The 20,453-nt window shown below is 41.2% G+C and overlaps 1 protein-coding gene across 1 annotated transcript in view; it reads left to right on the top strand.

Moving 5' to 3' along the window:
- smg1 (SMG1 nonsense mediated mRNA decay associated PI3K related kinase) overlaps positions 1-19,582 on the top strand; it is a 34,411-nt gene extending 14,829 nt beyond the window's left edge. The window contains 33 exon segments of the mRNA XM_084127665.1: positions 46-177; positions 180-314; positions 1,231-1,375; positions 1,478-1,616; positions 1,989-2,207; positions 2,292-2,472; positions 2,577-2,738; positions 5,849-6,069; positions 6,162-6,316; positions 6,437-6,659; positions 6,754-7,000; positions 7,834-8,063; positions 8,941-9,189; positions 9,292-9,430; positions 9,506-9,615; positions 9,709-9,927; positions 11,369-11,562; positions 11,704-11,876; positions 11,974-12,253; positions 12,708-12,980; positions 13,111-13,345; positions 13,435-13,661; positions 13,750-13,906; positions 14,086-14,275; positions 14,400-14,872; positions 14,949-15,086; positions 15,167-15,499; positions 16,218-16,445; positions 16,577-16,788; positions 16,872-16,972; positions 17,052-17,228; positions 18,052-18,158; positions 18,298-19,582. Coding sequence (XP_083983791.1) covers positions 46-177; positions 180-314; positions 1,231-1,375; positions 1,478-1,616; positions 1,989-2,207; positions 2,292-2,472; positions 2,577-2,738; positions 5,849-6,069; positions 6,162-6,316; positions 6,437-6,659; positions 6,754-7,000; positions 7,834-8,063; positions 8,941-9,189; positions 9,292-9,430; positions 9,506-9,615; positions 9,709-9,927; positions 11,369-11,562; positions 11,704-11,876; positions 11,974-12,253; positions 12,708-12,980; positions 13,111-13,345; positions 13,435-13,661; positions 13,750-13,906; positions 14,086-14,275; positions 14,400-14,872; positions 14,949-15,086; positions 15,167-15,499; positions 16,218-16,445; positions 16,577-16,788; positions 16,872-16,972; positions 17,052-17,228; positions 18,052-18,158; positions 18,298-18,375 — 6,482 coding nt within the window. The 3' untranslated portion in view covers positions 18,376-19,582.
- Positions 19,583-20,453: the final 871 nt, after the last annotated feature.

Raw genomic sequence — 20,453 nt, 5'->3', positions numbered from 1 at the left:
GTATTTCAGTCTGAATGTTTAAACAACTTTCTGTTCCCCGTTTAGGTCAGTCCGTATCAGCTATGGAAATGCTGAGCTCCTATGCACTTTCGTACTGTCACTCAGGGAAGTGCGAACGTGCGGCATGTCGCTCTGTGCTCACTCTGTGCAAATGGCTTTTGGCTGACTGGAAAGATCTGACTCCACACTTAAAATGGTGGTGAAGAGGAACTCTGGCTCTACTAGCCTCTCAGCTCTCTCCAAAAGTATCTCTGGCCTGTTGGAGCTGCCACTGGAAGATCAGGGAATGCCACACATTACTACTGAGACTACAGGTAAAACAGACCAGACTTTATCTTTCGGCCCACATAGGCTACCAAGATTAGTGGTGAAATGGATCACAAAAATAACGGTTCAAAAAAACTGACAAATATCTGGTTTCTTTCTCAACTGTTCACTTATTACATAGCCCAGAGAATACTTGCCGAGATGTGTATTTTGGCATAATTTTGTGTGAATAGTGTCTGTTCAGGGGCAAGGAAACGCGAAAGAGGAATCAATTCTGAATTCGAACGCTGTCTGAAACGCTCTTTCTCTTTCTCTCTCTCTCTCTCTTCTCTCTCTCTCTCTCTCTCTCTCTCTCTCTCTCTCTCTTCTCTCTCTCTCTCTCTCTCTCTCTCTCTCTCTCTCTCTCGATCTCTCTCTCTCTCTCTCTCTCTCTCGATCTCTCTCTCTCTCTCTCTCTCTCTCGATCTCTCTCTCGATCTCTCTCTCTCTCTCTCTCTCTCTCTCTCTCTCTCTCTCTCTCTCTCTCTCTCTCTCTCTCTCTCTCGATCTCTCGCTCGCTCACGCTCTCTCTGTGTCTGTCTGCTTTGAGTGTGTAGATAATGCGCGAGTCCCGATTTTCGCCGCCTCTTCCGCATTTAAAATTGTTTGGATGTGTAAATTGGCAAGACAAAACACGTCCAAATTATAAACTTTCACTCTATGATGGTTAAACTTTGCAGTTAATCCGCAAATCACACGCATGCCAAACCGTGGGGCCTGGTCTGTACGAATCAACTGCAATCTGTTCCACCCCTAACCAAGATATAAGAATATTATTAAGGCTATTTTATTTGCGTCATGAATGGTTAAGGACAAATATGATGATAGCATTGCGTTTTACAGTGTGACTGTTGGTGTGTAGTAGTATTTAATTGTCTTTGTTTCTGTTTCATGATCATGAAGGTTTGTTTGTTTTGTCTACAGTCAGTGTTGGCGTTGGGGAGCCAGACTTTGTCCTTGGGCAGCTGTACCAGCTGTCAACTACTCAGGCTCCTGAAGTTGCGAAATCATGGGCAGCTCTAGCCAGCTGGGCGTACAGATGGGGCAGGAAGGTTGTGGACAATGCCAGGTATTTTTAACTATGAAAAGTGTTAATATTAGTAGAAAGAAAAAAATGGATGTGCTCATACTGCTGTTTTTTATTATTTATTATTATTTTGTTTGTTCATAGTCAAGGAGAGGGGGTTCCTCTGCTCCTTGGAGAGAAGAAAGAAATAGAGGAGTTACTCCCAGCAGGCACCAGTGATGAAGACAAGGAAACCATTTTCGGCATTTTGGGTCAAGCCATGTGTCGCCCAGCAGGAATTCAGGTTATGGAGTTCACAGTTTGTACAAATTTGTCTAGATCAGTGGTAGTCAAACTGTGGTAACACTACACACTATGGAAATACAATGCTAAAAAGATTTTTTTTAAAAAATCTTATTTTAAAATAGACATTTATTTAAACGCAATACCTTTCAGAATGACTGTTTTCTAATTTAATATATTTTAAAATGTAATTTGAATTTCAGCATTACTCCAGTCTTCAGTGTCACATGATCCTTCAGAAATCATTCTGATATGATGATTTGGTGCTCAATAAACATTTCCTATTATTATCATTGTTTAAAACATTTGTGCTGCTTTGGAAACTGTGTGGAAACCCACTGGCTTTGTGTATTCATGTGTTGTATTCCTGCAGGATGAAGACATGGCCTTGCAGAATGAAGATGAGGAGGACGACATGGTGGATGTGATCGGCCGACAGCTGTTGAGTGCCTGTCCGTGGCTGTCTGAGGTGGAGGACACTGTGACTGACGGGCTGATCGGAGTGTGGAGGAGAGTGGTTGATCGAATCTTCAGCCTGTACCGGGTCTCATGCAGGGCATACTTCACCTTCCTCAAACTCAACGCTGGACAGGTCAGAGGATTCCTCCAATATTTATGCAGTGATTGGACACATTTCTCAACCAGAAATTGATCATAAATTTCTTGGCGTCATCAGGTGCCCATAGATGAAGATGATCCTAAGCTGCTCCTGAACAACCAGAGCAGCAAACAAAGTAGCGATGATGTCATTGTCATGGCAACACTCCGTCTGCTGCGCTTGCTGGTAAAGCACGCTGGGGAATTGAGAGAGGGCCTTGAGCACGGCCTGGCATCCACCCCCACTGCGCCCTGGAGAGGTAAGAATATGGATATTCAATACAGTAATAAACACCTTCCTTTATACATCATGTAGATATTTATATTAGCATCAGATGGATTAAGCTGTCTGTTTTTTCGCTAGGTATTATTCCTCAGCTATTCTCCAGATTAAATCACCCTGAGGCCTACATCCGACAGAGCATCTGCAGCCTGCTTTGCAGAGTGGCCCAAGATTCGCCCCACCTCATTCTCTACCCTGCCATTGTGGGATCTATATCTCTCGGTGGAGAGGCTCAGGCGGCAGGTACGTACTGTACTTCCAGGCAGGGGCATCCTGATTCCCTTGGGCTATGTGTCCACCAAATGTCTCCATGGGGAACGAAATGTTCCTCCAAGCACTATTTTTCATATTAATATTGTGATAGTCTGGGAATGTCTTCTGGTACAGACATGGATACTCGGAGACCAGCAATATCAGCCATGTCGTTTTGAAAATATTTGCGTATTGGAATGCTCAGGTGAGATGATGTAAAATTAGGAGAACCTTTTGTGTGTGTGCCCTTTTGACACTTTGTCATTTGCTTGCTTTCATCACTAGTTTTTCTTTTTGTGCATTGGTTTAAGCTGAACAACCAATCAGGGTGATCTCTCTCACCGACTGCTTGACACAGATTCAACATTCTCAATCGGCAAAAACTGGACTGATAGACATTCAACGACTGCTCAAATTAGACTAACGGTTGACCAGAAGAGGAAAAAAAGATCAGCGCTCAGTGCCTCTTCATTCTCCAGGCTTTTTTTTAAGCGCGCAAAACTCCTATTGTAGACGGTTAAAAAAATGCGCTGACTTTAAGACAAAACGTTTTGGTGGACACAGAGTTAGTGGTGGAAAGAGTACTAAAAAGTATTTACTTGTACTCAAGTAAATTATTCCTTAAGTATCAATACTTTTACTTAAGTACAAGTAGAAGTACTGGAAAATAGTATGACCCAAGTAAGAGTAAATAAGTAGTTTGTAATGTAGTAACTTGAGTAGTTTTTCAGCAAAGTACTTCAGTATATTTTTCTGTTTTTATCCAAAATGAGGCGATGTCAGCCATATGGAGCACAAAACATAACCTGCAGATAGAGATGTTTTGAGACATGAAAAATGAAGACAATAAACACGATTGCAATGATCTGTGTTCTTCAAGCCAGGCAATTATTTTTGTAAGAATGATGTATATGCATATTTTATATATATATATTATATTTTTATATATATTTTTATAATGTGTATATATATGTGTGTGTGTGTGTGTACTCTTTACGTATATATAAGTACTCTTTCCACCACTGGCTGTGTGTCCACCAAAGTGTTTTGTCTTAAAGTCAGCACATTTTTTTTAAAGTGTCTACAATAGGAGTGCTGTGCGTTTAAAAAAATAAAAGCCTGGAGAATGAAGAGGCACTGAGCGCTGCTCTTTTTTTTTTTTTTTCCTCTTCTGGTCAACCGTTGGTTAGTCTAATTTGAGCAGTCGTTGAATGTCTATCAGTCCAGTTTTTGCCGATTGAGAAAGTGTGTCAAGCAGTCGGTGAGAGAGATCACTCTGATTGGTTGTTCAGCTTAAACCAATGCACAAAAAGAAAAACTAGTGATGAAAGCAAGCAAAATCACTACATTTGTACACACACACACACACACACACACACACACACACACACACACACACACACACACACACACACACACACACACACACACACACACACACACATATATATATTATGAAGCTACTCGACAAAAAGACATTTTGGCATAATTGTGTGTGTTATTGTTCGTTCAAGCTCGAAAGAGAACTGTATTCTGGCATGCTGTTTTGTGCGCACGCACGATATTAGCGCGAGTCTTTCTGTGTTTCACAGTCAGGACATTCACTGACAGCGCGTTCATTTTGGCATACATGTGTGTTGTTCGTTCTACCGCGAAAGAGAACTTGATACTGGCGCGCGTCTATCTGTGGGCCGTGTGTGTGTGTGTGTGTGTCAGGAGGACACTGACAGCGCGTTCTTGTCTTATCGCGCATGAATGGTTTAAAAGCATTTGCATGAATAAGAGCGGGATCATGTAACACTAGCCAAAGGATGCCAAAAAATAACAGATGCTGCGTTAATTGCATTAATTTGTTTATTTAATATAAAATCGCAGCATTTTGCATCATATAATCGCGTAGGCTTGACATCGCGATTGCGATACGATTAATCGTGCAGCACTAATATATATATATATATATATATATATATATATATATATATATATATATATATATATATATATATATATATATATATATATATATATATATATATATATACACACTTATGTAGTGATTTTGGAGCAAAACATTATATTAATCTCATAAATTGTTGTGTTTGACACTATGCTAAGCAAACATACTAGCTATCCCTGTTGCTAAGAGCGATTGTTTCATTACTGATTTTGAAAAAATAAGATCTTTTGAATGTTTTTAAAAAAAAGGTATGAATAGAAAAGTGCCAGTAAAAAAATTAAGTGGGGTATGGTTTAGCATGTTAAATAAAATGCTTTTTTTCTTCATTCTACCGTGAAAAGAGCCCACTGTTGCTATAGCAACGAGCTACACTTTTACTTGTATCTGATTGACAGATCATTAATTTCACTGTTGTTTCTAATGTTGAGGTTATTTCAGCTTTGTACAAAGTTTGCTTCGTATGCTTCGTTGTGTTTAACTGCATTGTTAAAGAGGGCAAGCATTACCACTCAACTGAATTGTGTGCGTGGATTTTAGACACTTAACTTACATTATAAAAAATAAATAAATAAATACGTACATTGTTCTTGCTCCTTCCATGTAATAACTGCGTTCTTGTATGAGCCGAGTTTTCTATTTACTTCAACTGCTCAGTGCTCTAGTTATATCAATGGTATGACCCATTTCAATTTAAAATCACAATATGAGCATAGCTCACTTACATTCACTAAAATATTGAAACATTAGCGATACTGATTCAAAACGTGAGCGCCAGTGATTGACTGTCAGAGCGCGGATTGAACGCCCCGCCCCCCAGCTGAACTGGAGGTTTTGATTGGTTTTGCACCCGAGTCAGACCTGTCAGTTATTGGCTGAAGCGCAGGGCTCCACTGCAGTAGTTTGAAAAGTGAAAAGTACTTTTTCCTTTTGGTGAAAAATAACTGTTACTTGAGTTGAATAAAAAGAATTCAACTTTGCTAAAGTAAAAGTACCACAATTTATTTATACTCAAAGTAGAAAAAAAAGAAAAAATCTACTCAAGTACTGTAACGAAAGTATTAGTTACTTTCCACCTCTGAACACAGCCTTAAACATCCAATCAAACTTGTATATTCAAGTTTAGCCATGTTTTTACCTTTGCCAGGTAATAAGTTGCCATCATCCCTGCCAACCCTTCTGGGGAACATGCAGGGAGAGGCTCTTTGTGGAGGTGGGAGTGAGGCGGGCAGTGGGCCGACTTCTCAGGAGAGCAACCGCGGGGAGGAGATGGTGATGTATTCTAGCGAGGACCAAGCCATGATGCAGGACTGCTACAGCAAGATCGTAGACAAGCTCTCCTCTGCCAACCCCACCATGGTGCTGCAGGTATTACAGAAAGGATGTTACTGTTCTGTAAGTGTGTGATTGTGTTAAAGGCCATTGAGTAAGAGTTGTTATGTTGGATCTTGTGTGTGCAGGTGCAGATGTTGGTGGGTGAGCTGAGGAGGGTCACTCTGCTCTGGGACGAGCTCTGGCTGGGGGTCTTGCAGCAGCAACACATGCATGTTTTGCGCAGGATTCAACAGCTGGAGGACGAGGTGAAAAGAGTTCAGAACAACAACACTCTGCGCAAGTGAGTCATGACCATGAAAATCGATATAGAAGAAACTTCGTTACTGAGCGTGACTCTTGCCTCTTTGAAAATCATTTAAATTCTTAATCCCTTTTTCTTTCTTGTGGTTGTTTGTTTTAGGGATGAGAAGGTGGCTATTATGAGAGAGAAGCATTCTGCTCTGATGAAACCTGTTGTTTTTGCACTGGATCACGTACGCAGCATCACGGCTGCTCCAGCGGAGACGCCTCACGAGGCGTGGTTTCAGGAGACGTACGGAGAGTCCATCCACAATGCTCTAGAGAGACTTAGGAACCCTCTTAATCCAGCCAATCCTGCCAGCAGTTGGGTGCCCTTCAAACAGGTTAGGACAGCTGTGTGATCAAGAGGCTGATAGGAAAGGCCGATATGCATGCTTTGCATTTTCACATTTTGTAATTCTACCCGTCCTGTCACAGATCATGCTGAGTTTGCAGCAGAGGGCGCAGAAAAGAGCCAGTTACCTTCTAAAGCTGGATGAAATCAGCCCGCGCCTGACTGCCATGGCCAACACTGAGATGGCGCTACCAGGGGAGGTGTCTGCTACAGATACAGTCACCATCCAGAGTGTAGGCAACACCATCACAATCCTGCCAACTAAAACCAAACCCAAGAAGCTCTACTTCTTAGGCTCTGATGGCAGAACCTATCCTTACCTGTTCAAAGGTATGAATAAGTAAGAACATGGGTAAGAACATCACTCAAAAATGAAAATTCATCATTTAATTTACTCTTTTGTTGTTCTAAACCCAGAAGACTTATGTTCATCTTTCAAACACAAATAAAAGGGGCTTTCGCACCGGATATTTCTAGGAACTTAGTTCTAGGAACTAACCACCAGGGTGGTTCCCCGAGAACTAATCGTTCTGGTTGCATTCGCACCGCCAGTAGGAACTCCGAAGTGACGTAAGCCGCGCTTGTTGTTGTGACATTTATTTTGATGGCGCGGCGGACCTTTATTTTGATGGCGCTGAGAACGCTAGAGCCTGAGCAAACAAACAGTGCTCACATTCTGCGTGTTCATTAGTTTGCAATCTGTCTAACAGTCCTGTCTAATACGTTATTAGATAGAACTGTTATACATAGAAAGGCAGTATATGAAAAGGTATTTATCGTATGCTGTGTGGTTGATATCCAGTGTTGCTAGCTGAGCAGAAATACATGTTTCGTTTGGTCCCCTCAAAAGTTGCATTGGATTTTCTCCTCAGCGTAACACGCCAAAATCCGGGAACTTCCGCCAATAGTTCTTGGAACTGTGAAGAGGTTCCTCCGGTGCGAAAACCTCTAATGAAACCTGAGTGATTTCTATCCCTCCATTTAAAGTCCATTCCACTAACACTTTGATGCTTAAAAAGCAATTCATGTGAATCCAGTGGTTAAATCCAAGTCGCTTTATATGATGATGGTTTGGAACGACATGAGCATGAGTAAATGATGACAGAATTTTTATTTTTGCTTGAACTATCCCTTTAATGCATGCCTATTTTGATGTGTTTTAGGATTAGAGGATTTGCATTTGGATGAGAGGATCATGCAGTTCTTGTCTATCGTCAACACCATGTTCACTAAGGTGAATCAGCAGGAGAGCCCGAGGTTTCACGCCCGTCATTATTCCGTCACACCGCTAGGCACTAGATCAGGCCTCATTCAGTGGGTGGATGGAGCCACTCCACTCTTTGGCCTGTACAAACGTTGGCAGCAGCGTGAGGCTGTGGTCCAAGCCCAGAAGGTGAGAGAGAAAATTAACATAATGCGCTTCTGATATTTGTTTACATAATGTTGTTGCCAGGGTTAACTAAACTAAAATCATTGAAAAAAAAACATTTCCATTTCTGTGTTAAAAAATAAATAAATACAAAAAACATGTATAATTGTAATGGGAAGCACTTATAAACCAGCTGTTGACAACAATAGGGAAGCTTGCAGGTCTTGCTGTGGTTTTCCACCAAAAAAACATTTGAAAATGAAGAAATTAAGACAGTACAACTCTAAAATGACAATACTAATATTCAAGGAATGCTGTCAAATAATTAAATAATATTTTTTTTTAATGCTGTTTCACAGTAAGATATTACTAGTAATATTTCTTAATTCGTTTGAATTCAGAAACATGTTTACATGGAATACTTCAGAATGTATCACCCGAATGTATTTTAGATTTTCTATCTTGTCAAGTTGAATTTTTTTTTATATAATAATTTCAATTTTATGGATTGTGATATTGACCTTGTTTTCCCATGCAAATAGCCCTGATGCTAAGGCGTTAAAAACGTATTAAACAAACAAACTTATTCTGTTTGATATTTATTTTTAATTATAATCATAATAAATATATAATTATTCATATTTTCTAGTCATTGATGTATTTTTTCTTTTTTTTTGCAAAATTGTGCAGCCCTACAATCTAGAGCTTTTTTAAAAGCATTTTAAATTAAAAAAAAATTAAAAAACAAACATCGTTATTTTTTTTATTTATTTTTTTTTTATTTTTTTTTATTTTTTTCAGTCACTTCTTATTTTTATGTTACTGCACCTGACTATGTTATGGACATTTATGTGAAAATTTAAACATTTTGACCAACTGTAGTACCTTTTCTTAAATTTAGGCACAGGACTCCTTCCAGCAGCCTCAGAATCTTCCCATGGTCCCACGCCCTAGTGAGCTCTACTACAGTAAGATCGGTCCTGCCTTGAAGGCTGTCGGGCTTAGTTTGGATGTGTCGCGCCGTGATTGGCCATTGAGTGTCATGAGAGACGTTCTACGGGAACTGATGGAGGCCACGCCCCCTAACCTCTTGGCAAAGGAGCTCTGGTGCTCCTGTACCACCCCCAGTGAGTGGTGGAGCGTGACTCAGGTTAGAGGAACCACTATTCACATGTCCTGCTCCTAACCATGTTCGGCACAGTGTTAGACCAAACTCATCATACAATGACACAATCTTGGGTGTCTCGTTTAGTCTTATGCCAGATCCACTGCTGTGATGTCGATGGTGGGATATATCATTGGATTGGGGGATCGTCACCTTGACAATGTGCTGATTGATATGACGACAGGCGAGGTGGTGCATATTGACTACAATGTCTGTTTTGAGAAGGGTGAGTGCTTGATCATTTGTGAATGTCCAAACATTTCATTCGCACAGACATTTAAATACTTCATTATCCTGACAGGAAAGAGCTTGAGAGTACCAGAAAAGGTTCCTTTCCGTATGACCCACAATATTGAGACCGCTTTGGGGGTCACAGGAGTGGAGGGTATCTTTAAGCTGTCCTGTGAACAGGTGAGGTTTTTTTTTCTTCTTTTTTTTGATCGATTAATGTAATGTCTAATTTAGAAAGTGCATACAAATTTGAATGATGTCCTTCCCTTTCAGGTGATCCAGATAATGAGGCGTGGTAGGGAGACCCTCTTGACTCTTCTAGAGGCATTTGTGTATGACCCCCTGGTGGACTGGACAGCAGGTGGTGAGGTGGGCTTTGCAGGAGCTGTGTACGGAGGAGGTGGCCAGCAGGCAGAGAACAAGCAGAGCAAGAGAGAAATGGAGAGGGACATCACACGTAGCCTCTTCTCTTCCCGTGTGGCTGAGATTAAGGTAAGAATTTTGCAAGTGCAAATTGTACAGAAATGCACATTGACCACTTACATGTGAGGAATGCATTTTTTTTTATTTTTTTTTTTTGCTGCTTGCAACACATGGAATTGCTAAAATAATGAATTTCTTTCATTGGTCGGACTTAGTCCAATTACATTGTTGCCATTGGTTGAGCCATGTTTCTGTATCACTTTTTAAAGGGGGAATAATAATCAACCTACTAATTGATTATAGTTGTTATAGATTAATTATTCAGGGCTCAACAATAAGGATGGCCCGGGGCCAGCATGGAAGACACTCGGGCCAGTTAACGGAACTGTCACTTGCCCAATCGGGCCAGTGCTGCGTCTTCACGGAAGTTGATCATTTGAGCATTAAGCCTTGCCAATTTAGATATTCAAGCGCACATAGACGTGAAAGTACCCACTTTTCTCAGTTTGGTACTCGCGTGCTGTGTGAAAACTAAGTTTTGTGCGTGACCCAACACGCATTCAAAACGCGCGCCTGGAACGCCGTGTCTCACAGCACGCGAATACTCTTTCACGTCTTCCTGAGCTCAGCTTGCACGGACATATTCACACAAAATTATGTCAAATTGCCTGTTTTGTTGAGTATTATCGGTATTGTCTTTTTAGTAAACTTAAACGTGAGATAAGATGCATGTGTAGTGTCCGTGTAGCTCTTAAAGAGACAGCAGCCTTATATTCCTTCTGCTCTCTGTTTTTATATGTTAATCAAACAAAAGAAAGGGGGAAAATGCTCACTGCTCTTTAATAAGGGTTAATCTATTTATACAGTGAAGACTATGCAGTGATATTTTCCATTTGATTACCATTTCTGTACCTGAAAATCAAGTTTAGACCTACATGAAAAACCTGAAAAGAACTGTTTTCTAGATGTTTGTTCTGTTGTATTTATTTGTACTTTTATTTTATTTATTATTTTTGGAAACTTTTGGCAGGGCAAGTAGAAATTTGAACCACATGCCCAATCAGGCCAGTAGAAAAAATCCTTTAGCGTTGAGCCCTGATTATAGACATAAAAATTACACTCATACTGGTTTATATCGTCACAAAATGTAAACTATTATAAATTATCACACAGCTCTATATATAAAGTTGGATAGAAATTATATACTTATATGCTATATAGGAAATCACAACTGCCTGATTTATTTCATCACAAAAGGCCAGCTCTTTATATAAAGTTGCATATATAAGTACAGTATACTTGAGTAGTGTGATATTAAGCAAATCGCTACTGCTTGATTGCTTGTATCGTCACAAAATGTAAACTGTATTATCACCCAGTTCTAATCTGCTAAATGTGGCTATAAGGCATGAAGATATTAAGATGTTATAAACATTAACCTTATGAACTTATGAACAATGTGTTTGACTTGACTTGGTTTGCTAAGCAAAATTTTCTTCTTTTTTCTCAGGTGAATTGGTTTAAGAACCGTGATGAGATGACTGGTGTACTGCCGCAGGTTGAGGAGGCCGTGGAGGAGTACCTGAGCCTGCAGGAGCAGCTCACACAGGTAGAGAAAGTGCAAGGCAAGGTGCTGGAGGAGATGGAGTTCCTGGAGGATGCTGACACCAGAGCAGATCATCCCATCCACTCCTTGGAGCACAGGTCAGCAGATGAGACCGCCGGAATGAATCGTGTTGTGCTGTTCATGATTATTGCTTGATAATCAATCATTATTTTTAGATTTGATGGGACCGGTTAAAGGTTCTCGTTTTCATTCTTATTCTTTCTCCTGTCCCTTTTCAGATACTCTGAGCACACTCAGTTGCAGTCCAGGCAGAGGACAGTACAGGATGCCATTCAGGGGAAGTTGTCGGATCTGGATCAGTGGATTTCACAGTATCAAGCTGCCTTTGCCAGTTTAGAGGCCACCCAGCTTGCCAGCCTCCTCCAGGAGATCAGTAGCCCTATTGATTTAGGTACAGAATTTGTTTTGGGCTTCTTTTACTGAATATGAACTGAAATTTGATAAGAAGCAAACTTCCAATTTGTTCTTTTTGTCCTTTTAAACTGCAGGTCCACCCAGCTATGTGCCAGCAACATCTTTCTTGCAGAATGCAGGCCAAGCACATCTGATCAGCCAGTGTGAAGCACTGGAGGCGGAGGTGAGCGCTCTGTTACAGCAGCGGCGCTCTCAGCTGCGTGGCTGTCTTGAGCACCTGCACAGCTACGCCACTGTGGCCCTGCTGTACCCCCGTGCAGTGCTGCACAGGCACAGAGTTCACACGTGGAAACAGTGGATGGAGGAGCTGGTGTGTGACATGACTGTCGATCACTGCCAGACCGTCTATCATCAGTAAGTGCATTTACTTACTGTTCCCTATCAGTCAAAAGACATGCTGGACACTTGTTGGCTGCTTTTCCTTCCCTTTGAGGTCGGTTAACATTTTTTTAAAATGTTTTTGAAAGAAGTCTAATATTTTGAAATATTATTTCAGCTACTATTATTTAGTAGTTGAATATCTATTAAATTGCAGTTTATTCCTGTGATGCAAAACTGAATTTTCATCGTCATTATACAAGTTTTCATTGTCACATGATCCTTCAGAAATCATTCTAATATGCTGATTTGCTGCTCAGGGAAAAAAAATATATCAGGATTCCCATGTCCTGGAAATATCAAATACATTTAAATGATAGTAATCATTTTTAAATTTGCAATCACAAAGGTTTCTGTGACTCTTCCCATTTCATTTTCATGATATTTAATGATTAATCAAATATAAATTAAAGTTGTCTTTTCTTTTTAGGTATGAAATTCAGTTTGCACCCCAGCCCCCTCCTGCCACATGTCAGATTCTATCTAGTATCGAGATGGCGCTGCAGCACCATGCAGCAGAAACCAACACTCGGCTGATGCGGCAGGTAGAGCGTCTGAAGGCAGAGGGCGCTGGCGTGCCTGTGTGTGAGGAGCAGCTGCAGGAGATTGAGCGATGTATCAAAGTCTTCCTGCATGAGGATGCCGAGCTCGGCTCCTTCAGCCTGGCCGGCATCATCGTCTCTGCACTCTGTGCCCTTACCAGGTCTGAATCTGTTTTAAAAAAAAGCTTATAAGAATTGTGTGAACCACATTTGTTAAGATTTTTTTCTGGTCTTCCATGCCCTAATTTGTCCTTAAAGGATTAAAGGATACATTGTTTCTGTGCTTTGCAGGCGTAACCTGGTGATGGAGGGAGCGGCAGCCAGTGCCGGAGAGCAACTGGTGGAACTGACATCCCGTGATGGCGCCTGGTTCCTGGAGGAGCTCTGCAGTATGAGTGGGAACATCACATGCCTTGTGCAACTGTTGCAGCAGTGCCAGCTTCTGTCACATGACCTGGATATCCTCAGTCCTGCCGAGTCCTCGCAAGTTGTCTACCTGGCCAATGGCGTGTACACCTGTCTACAGGTAAGGATGTTCTCGGTGTTAAATGGTAATCTGTGGTTTCAGTGATTTTTGTTTTTCCCCTCTCCAACATTTTTTATTAATATTTGAAGGAGCTCAACACAAACTTCCGTCAGATCATCTTCCCAGAGGCTCTGCGATGCATGCTGAAGGGGGAAAGCACATTAGAGACCATGCTAGCAGAGCTTGATGCACTTATTGATCAGTGCGCAGATGGAGTATCGCTGCAGGGGTTGGGGGAAGTCCTGCAGGCTCACCTTCGTAACACCACCATGGGCCTGGAGGACGATCCGGATGACCACTATCTCGATGTCACTAGGTAACATGGAAAATAGAAATGTGTACCATACTGTGTTGAAGCTGCATTACTTTTAGCACAGACTTATCTTTGTGTGTTGTCTTGTCAGGGTTCTGCGGGCCCAGTACTCAGAACTGATCCAGCCACGCAGCATGGAGAGCTCTGTGCAGGAAACGCCCAAGATGAGTGCTGGTCAGATGCTGTTGGTAGCTTTTGATGGCATGTTTGCACAGCTGGAGACTGCTTTTGGACTTCTGATTGACAAGGTAAAAAAACTGATAGTTACCTTAAGGAAAGTCCCTTTTGGATAGAGGTGTAATGTTGCCTAATATTTGAGTCTGATGTGCAGGGGGGGGGGTCAGGTTATCCTTCTTTTTTGTCCTTAGCTGACTGTAGCTTATTTAGATTAGAGTTGTGTCTGAATGAATCCTGTTCTTTCATCCAGCTGAACTCTATGGATGTGCCTGCTGCCTGGAGAAAGGTCGATGTGATCCGGGAGTCCAGAGCTACACAGCTCCATTTCTTTGATAATGTTCTGACCAGGCAGGTCTTGGAAGAGATTTTCTTTCTGAAGAGACTACAGACCATCCGAGACTTCTTCCGTCTGTGTGGATCATTTGCACAGACGCTATCTGGTAAATGGCTAATTAATTTTTTATTTCCTCAATATATTAAGAGTGAAGCATGAATTAAGTAACATAAGTAGCACACAACTGTAGTATGTTCTTGATTTGGCACCCTTCTCACTTTTTTCAACAGGAACATGCCCTACACCCACAGATGAGCCTCCACCCTCTAATGGCCCAGTACCCATAGTGAAGCCCTTGTATCGAGGCTCCACTGTAGTGAGCGAGGACCAGATGATGCGGCCCATCAAAGCCTTCACGGCAGACTTTGTGAGACAGATGCTAATGGGGCTCCCCACCCAGGCTCTGGGCCTAGCCATCTGCAGCACCCTCAGTGCGCTCGGCATGGACCTCATCGCCCAAGTGGAGGCCAAGGACTTTGGCGCTGAGGGGAAAGTTTCTCTAGATGACCTGTGCAAGAAAGCAGTAGAGCAAGGTGTGCAGGCAGGGCGGATATCCCAGCTTCTGCTCAACAGGGCCACAGTGCTGGCCAGCTCCTACGACACGGCCTGGAAAAAACTGGACCTGGTGCGACGTCTGGAGGTCAGCATCGACGCTTGTAAGGTCAGCCTTCAGAGGACTCAGCTTCACATCACAATGTTCCAGGTAAGAACCGGTTCTCTTTCATTTATCAAAAAATTGACAGCGGTTTTGGTTGTAACCCTCTGATCTGTCTCATCAGTGGCAGCATGAGGACATTCTTGGTGCAAGGACGCAGCCCATGACGGTCAGTCCCCCACCTCGTTCCATCATCCTCAGCAATATGAAGAAGAAGCTCTACAAACTCAGTCAGGATGAAGCTTCTATTGGCAGCGTCCAGGTTAAAGCCTTTGCTTGTTTTGGAGAACAATGTGTAATAGAAACCTTTTAATCTAAACCGTGTTGTGTTTTGTGTTGCAGGAGAAGTTGGCAGGTCTAGAGGGCAGCATAGAGCAGAGGCTGAAGTGGGCCGGTGGTGCAAACCCCGCACTCGCCCCAGTGCTACAGGACTTTGAGTCCACTATAGCAGAACGCCGTGCCTTGGTGATGAAGGAGAGTCAGCGTGCCAACCAGGTTACTTTTCTCTGCAGCACCATCCTCAACTTTGAAGGTTTGCGTACCCGTACTGCTGAAGCCTTGAACATGGATGCCACACTTTTTGAACTTGTGAAACGATGCCAGGCCACCTGCTCCTACGCTGCCCAGTTTAGCACATCTGTTTCCCCTCTGGAACTTCAGCTGCTTCATAGACTGGTGGGTGTTGCTTGTGTCACTAGATTTTTACATCCATCACTATCTATACTTAATATACACATTGAATATTCAATTTAAAATAACTGTTTTGCATTTTAAAATGTAATTTATTCCTGTGATGGCAAAGGTGAATTTTCAGCAACCATTTCTCTAGTCTTCAGTGTCACATGATCCTTCAGAAAAGGAAACCGTAATAAAAAAAATTAAGGATTCTTTGAATAGAATGTTCAAAAGAACCGTATTTATTTGAAATTGAAGTCTTTTGAAATAGTGTAAATGTATTTACTGTCATGTTGGATTGATTTAATGCATCCTTGCTGAATAAAAGCATCAATTTATTTCAATGTAAACAAAAATCTTACTTTTGAACAGTACTGTACATTGGTGTATTGCTATTATTACCCTCATTTCCCTCCTTTCCCTTATTTTTACATTTTTACACTATTTATTTTACTATTTTTACATTTTTCACACAAAATTAATTGATTTGAGTTTTTGTGCTTTTAATGTTCATTTTGGTGCATCCCAACATATCAATACCTTGCTAAGTTTGACTTTGAAATGTATTTGACAGTGGCTCTAAAAGCTGAACCATCAACATTTCTGTTTGTACAATACATATTTTATCCATCTACTTAAGTATTTGTTCAACTATTTCTCTGTAATCTGTTGTCATTGTCCGTTTCTAATTGAAAACCACTGGATTGTGTCTTCGCAGAGTCCTGCCATGGATCTGTCTATTGGTGGGCCTGAGTGGCTAGTGTATGCGCAGAATCACCTCACCCAGGAGATGTCCAGTCAGAGAGCCATGCAGGAGGACCGAGAGCAGCAGCTGGAGAGCGTGACAGAGACATTACAGCTGCTGGTGGACTCCATTAAAGGCATCCTGTCCAATCACAACCGCCAACTTGCTGATGTTAAGCACCTACTGCGTGCAATGGCAAAGGTATTTAATATCCTATGCAAAATGGTTGATTTAAGTTTATTGGGTGCCTATCTGTTGCCAAAAATTTGTTTTAAGTGTGTTAGAATAGCTTTTGTGTATGCTCTAATGTTAGCTGCTTTTCAATTTGGCAGGATGAGGAAAATGCCCTTGTAGAGGGAGAGGAAGTGACTTATGAGGGCAGTGTGCGTCAGTTCCTCTCAGAATACAAGGCATGGCAAGATAATGTGCAGATAGTGCTGTTCACAGTAGTGCAAGCCACAGGTCAACCACGCAGCCAAGAGCAGGTTGAGCTGCTGCAGGAGATTCCTGCCACCCTGAAGGAGCTAAAGGTTCAGAGCCAGGGGTGAGTGCTTGCGCTGGTTTCAGAACGTAACTTGTATGTCTTGAAGTGGCTTTTGTAGTTCAAACTGTTTTTTTTCCCCTTAGCATCTACAATGGCTTGGTGGGCTTCGCTTCTCCCCTTGTCACTGAGAGAGGGAGTGACTGTGTGAGTCCCACTTCCACAGTCCAGACCAGCTTTGCTGCAGGTAAGTTTGTGTTTTGCTGGGGGGTTTTTAAGGTGATTTTTGTGCAGTGTCACTGAACTTAATCTCTCGGTCCCTATAGCAGTGCGCTGCAGTGGAGTGAAGACCCAGCCGGACAGCATGTCTCAGAATGCCCGCAAAGCAATTCCTCGAAACTTTGGGACCCCGACGGACACTCCCCCCAGTACTTTGATGATCAACAGTAAAGGACTGGCCCCGAGCCCCAAAAGAGCTGTGCGGGATCCCAAAACTGGGAGAGGTTAGTCATAAAGCAAATGCCTTAATCTCATTTATCACTCCATTTTAAAATCTCTCAAATGTGATTTTACATCTGCATGTTTGACCAATTACTTTAACAGATAGATCAGTCAAGTGCTTTTTCATAATCAAGTTCTCTCATCAACTCTGCTCATGCGTTGAGCCAGTTTGAACATGTTTTAACATCTATCTGTGATTATATACATTACTGTTCAAAAGTTTAGGTTCTGCATTTTTTTTTTAATCATATATATAACTTTTTTATATATATATATATTCAAATATAATTTATTCCTGTGATGGCAAAGTCTTCAGTGTCTCATGATCCTTCAGAAATCATTCTAAATATGCTAAAGAAACAAATGTTGAAAACAGTTGTGCTACTTAATATTTTTAAATTGGAAATTGTGATACATTTTATCGGGATTATTTGATGAATAGGAAGTTTAAAAGAGCTCCTTTTATATGAAATATAAATATTTTGTAACATTTAAAATGTTATTACTTTCCCTTCTGATCAATTTAATCTGTCCTTCCTGAAAATTCTAACTCACCCCAAACTTTTGAAGTGTAGTGTAGGAATCTTAGATCTGTGTGTTTGAACTACAATAGACAATCATTGTTGAAGTGTTTTTTTTATACTCAAGTTAAGTATGCTCATGTTCAGCCAGTTTCAACTTTTTTTTAAATTACAATGGATTGTTAGTATATTATCTTCTATACGAAAATAGTGCCTTTTTATTAAAAAAGTATTTGTAGCTATGAAATGCTTTATATCAACTTGAAGCTTTGCCAAGATCACTGATCAGCAATTTTTCCTACAGCTGTGCAAGAGAGGAATTCCTACGCTGTTAGTGTGTGGAAGAGGGTAAAAGCCAAACTGGAAGGGAGAGATGTAGACCCTAACAGGAGAATGAGTGTCACTGAGCAGGTGAGCATTCCTCCTTTACACCTATGCCCTCACTGCTACTGTTGTGAATGTTTCTTAATGCATATTTGTTCTCTCTCTCTCTCTCTCTCTCTCTCTCTCTCTCTCTCTCTCTCTCTCTCTCTCTCTCTCTCTCTCTCAGGTGGATTATGTCATCAAAGAGGCGACGAACGTGGACAACCTTGCACAGTTGTACGAGGGATGGACGGCATGGGTGTGAACGGGATCCTTGTAGATCACTTTGGTCCAGCGAGGGTAGAAATCCACCAAAATCCACTGGGTCTGGGGCAATGGAGCCACAGAGCACCATGCAGGAAAAGGAGGTGGGGTGTAGAAACCCTCCCTCAGGCCCACACCGGATCCCCGTAGCATAGCTACATCCGGCGATCCAGCTAACACAACGAAATGGGTCTGCATCTGTCTCCCCGGGATGTGTGGGAGCTCATCAAGATGGGGAGGCGGGGTGGGGGGGATAAGGCACATGGCTTGAACTACCCCCCCAACCAACCCCTGTATCAACAACAACAAATAAACGTCTGTCAACTATCAAAACAAATAGGATTTGCCACAGGGAAAATTTGCAGGAGACAGTTTATCCACTCTTAGAGCAGAGGTCTGCGGTAATTAGCGAGTTTCTAGACTACTTTTGTGCGAGAGTGGAAGGAAAGGGCGATCCGGTCTTCGAGGGATCCTCTGGCCTCTGTTTTTGGATGGCTCGGGGTCATGCATGACTTACGGCTGAGCTGTCTCCTGCTGGAGCGGGTGTGGAGGGCTGTGTAACCGGAAGGCTCAAGGGACTCCATTCAAAGCCAGAAGGCCTTTGACAGACCTTAGAGTTTGTTCTTAACCACAAAAAGACCTTTTCCCCACAAGCATATATAGGAAACATTGCAAAAACTTGTTTTACACCTTCTCTAATGTATTGCACAGATTTCACGATTAAAAGGTGAATCGCAAAGTGGCTTTGGGAACATTCACTGTCATGAGTTTCTCAATGTTTGGCTTAATGAATGATATGCTTGGAGTTGGTAAGTGCTCAGTCTGAGGTCTCTATTTGATTTGATCTTTGAATATGACCCAGGCTCAGTGTGGTGAGATGTGCAAATCAGTTTCTAAATGCTTTTTTTCTTAGTATGCATCTCTGATCTTGTTTGTGTATTGTAGATTTTTCTCCCTGTCCTTCTTTACTATAAATTTAGTTAGTCTTGATTGCTCCTTTTTTTTGTTTTTGTTTTGACTTGCCTGTGGTAGTGTATCATCGCTGATACATGTTCCCCGTTAAAGCTTGCGTTTTACTGAACTTGACCTAGTTTTACATTTTTAGTGGGAGAAATAAGTAATGGAATAGTGATGTGGTGATGGTTATAATTGTTGTCTCAGTGGTTTTACTCCATTTTGTTGGTCAAATAAAATTATAATTAAACCTCTTTGGTCTTCATTTGAGTGTTTGCTGTATTTGGTTGTTTGTCTGATTTTTATGCTTTTGGCATTTTCATACTTGGAATTGTTTACCCAGGTTAATTTTTAACTTGAGCGAACTTGTTCCACACTGTTTAGACGTCTACCATTCATACTACAATTTCACCCTGTTCAGGAACAATGCTTCATTACCCTTTCATAATTAAAAGTGGCGGTGTGTTGTTCAACCCAGGGTTAATAGTAACCTTAACCTGGGGTTAACCTAATGTTGAATGTTTTTGAGCATTACATATTTTGGCTAGTTACACTACTGTTCGTGTTCAATGTTTTGGATCAATATGTTTTGTTTTTTTTAAAGAGAATTTTTATACAGCAAATACATTAAACTGATCAAATGTGACAGTGAATATTTGTTTATTTATATACTGTTTGTGTATGTATATTTACATTTTATTTGTGTACTGTATTTTTAATCAAGTAAATGTAGCTTTGGTGAGCATAAGAGACTTAAAAACAATCTTACTGACCCCAAAAAGTAGCGTTAATAGCATTGATATTCAATTGTAGTGAAGATTGTACTTATTTACCAAAACTAATATTTAGCTCTGTCTTATGTTTTTGAGTCCAACCCCAGTTGATGCATGATTTCCCCCATTGCAAAAAAGCAAACAGATTGTAGTTTGTTAAGCTCAGCTGTCTAACTACAGTCTGGGGGAAATGTAATTTTATCAGTAATTAAAAATTAACATTTGGTCTCACGCCATTTAATTTTTACTGAGTGGCAGGTTACATTTTACAGTTACTGATTGTTTTTCAACAATTCATTGACGATAAGCACATTTAAAGCACCTTTCGTTGATAATTTGTTCTTAAGCTTAT

Source organism: Abramis brama (assembly GCF_963993115.1).
Source record: "Abramis brama genome assembly, chromosome: 1".
NCBI lineage: Eukaryota > Metazoa > Chordata > Actinopteri > Cypriniformes > Leuciscidae > Abramis > Abramis brama.
Note: the sequence above shows the minus strand (reverse complement) of the source record. Positions and strands in the feature narration are given on the sequence as shown.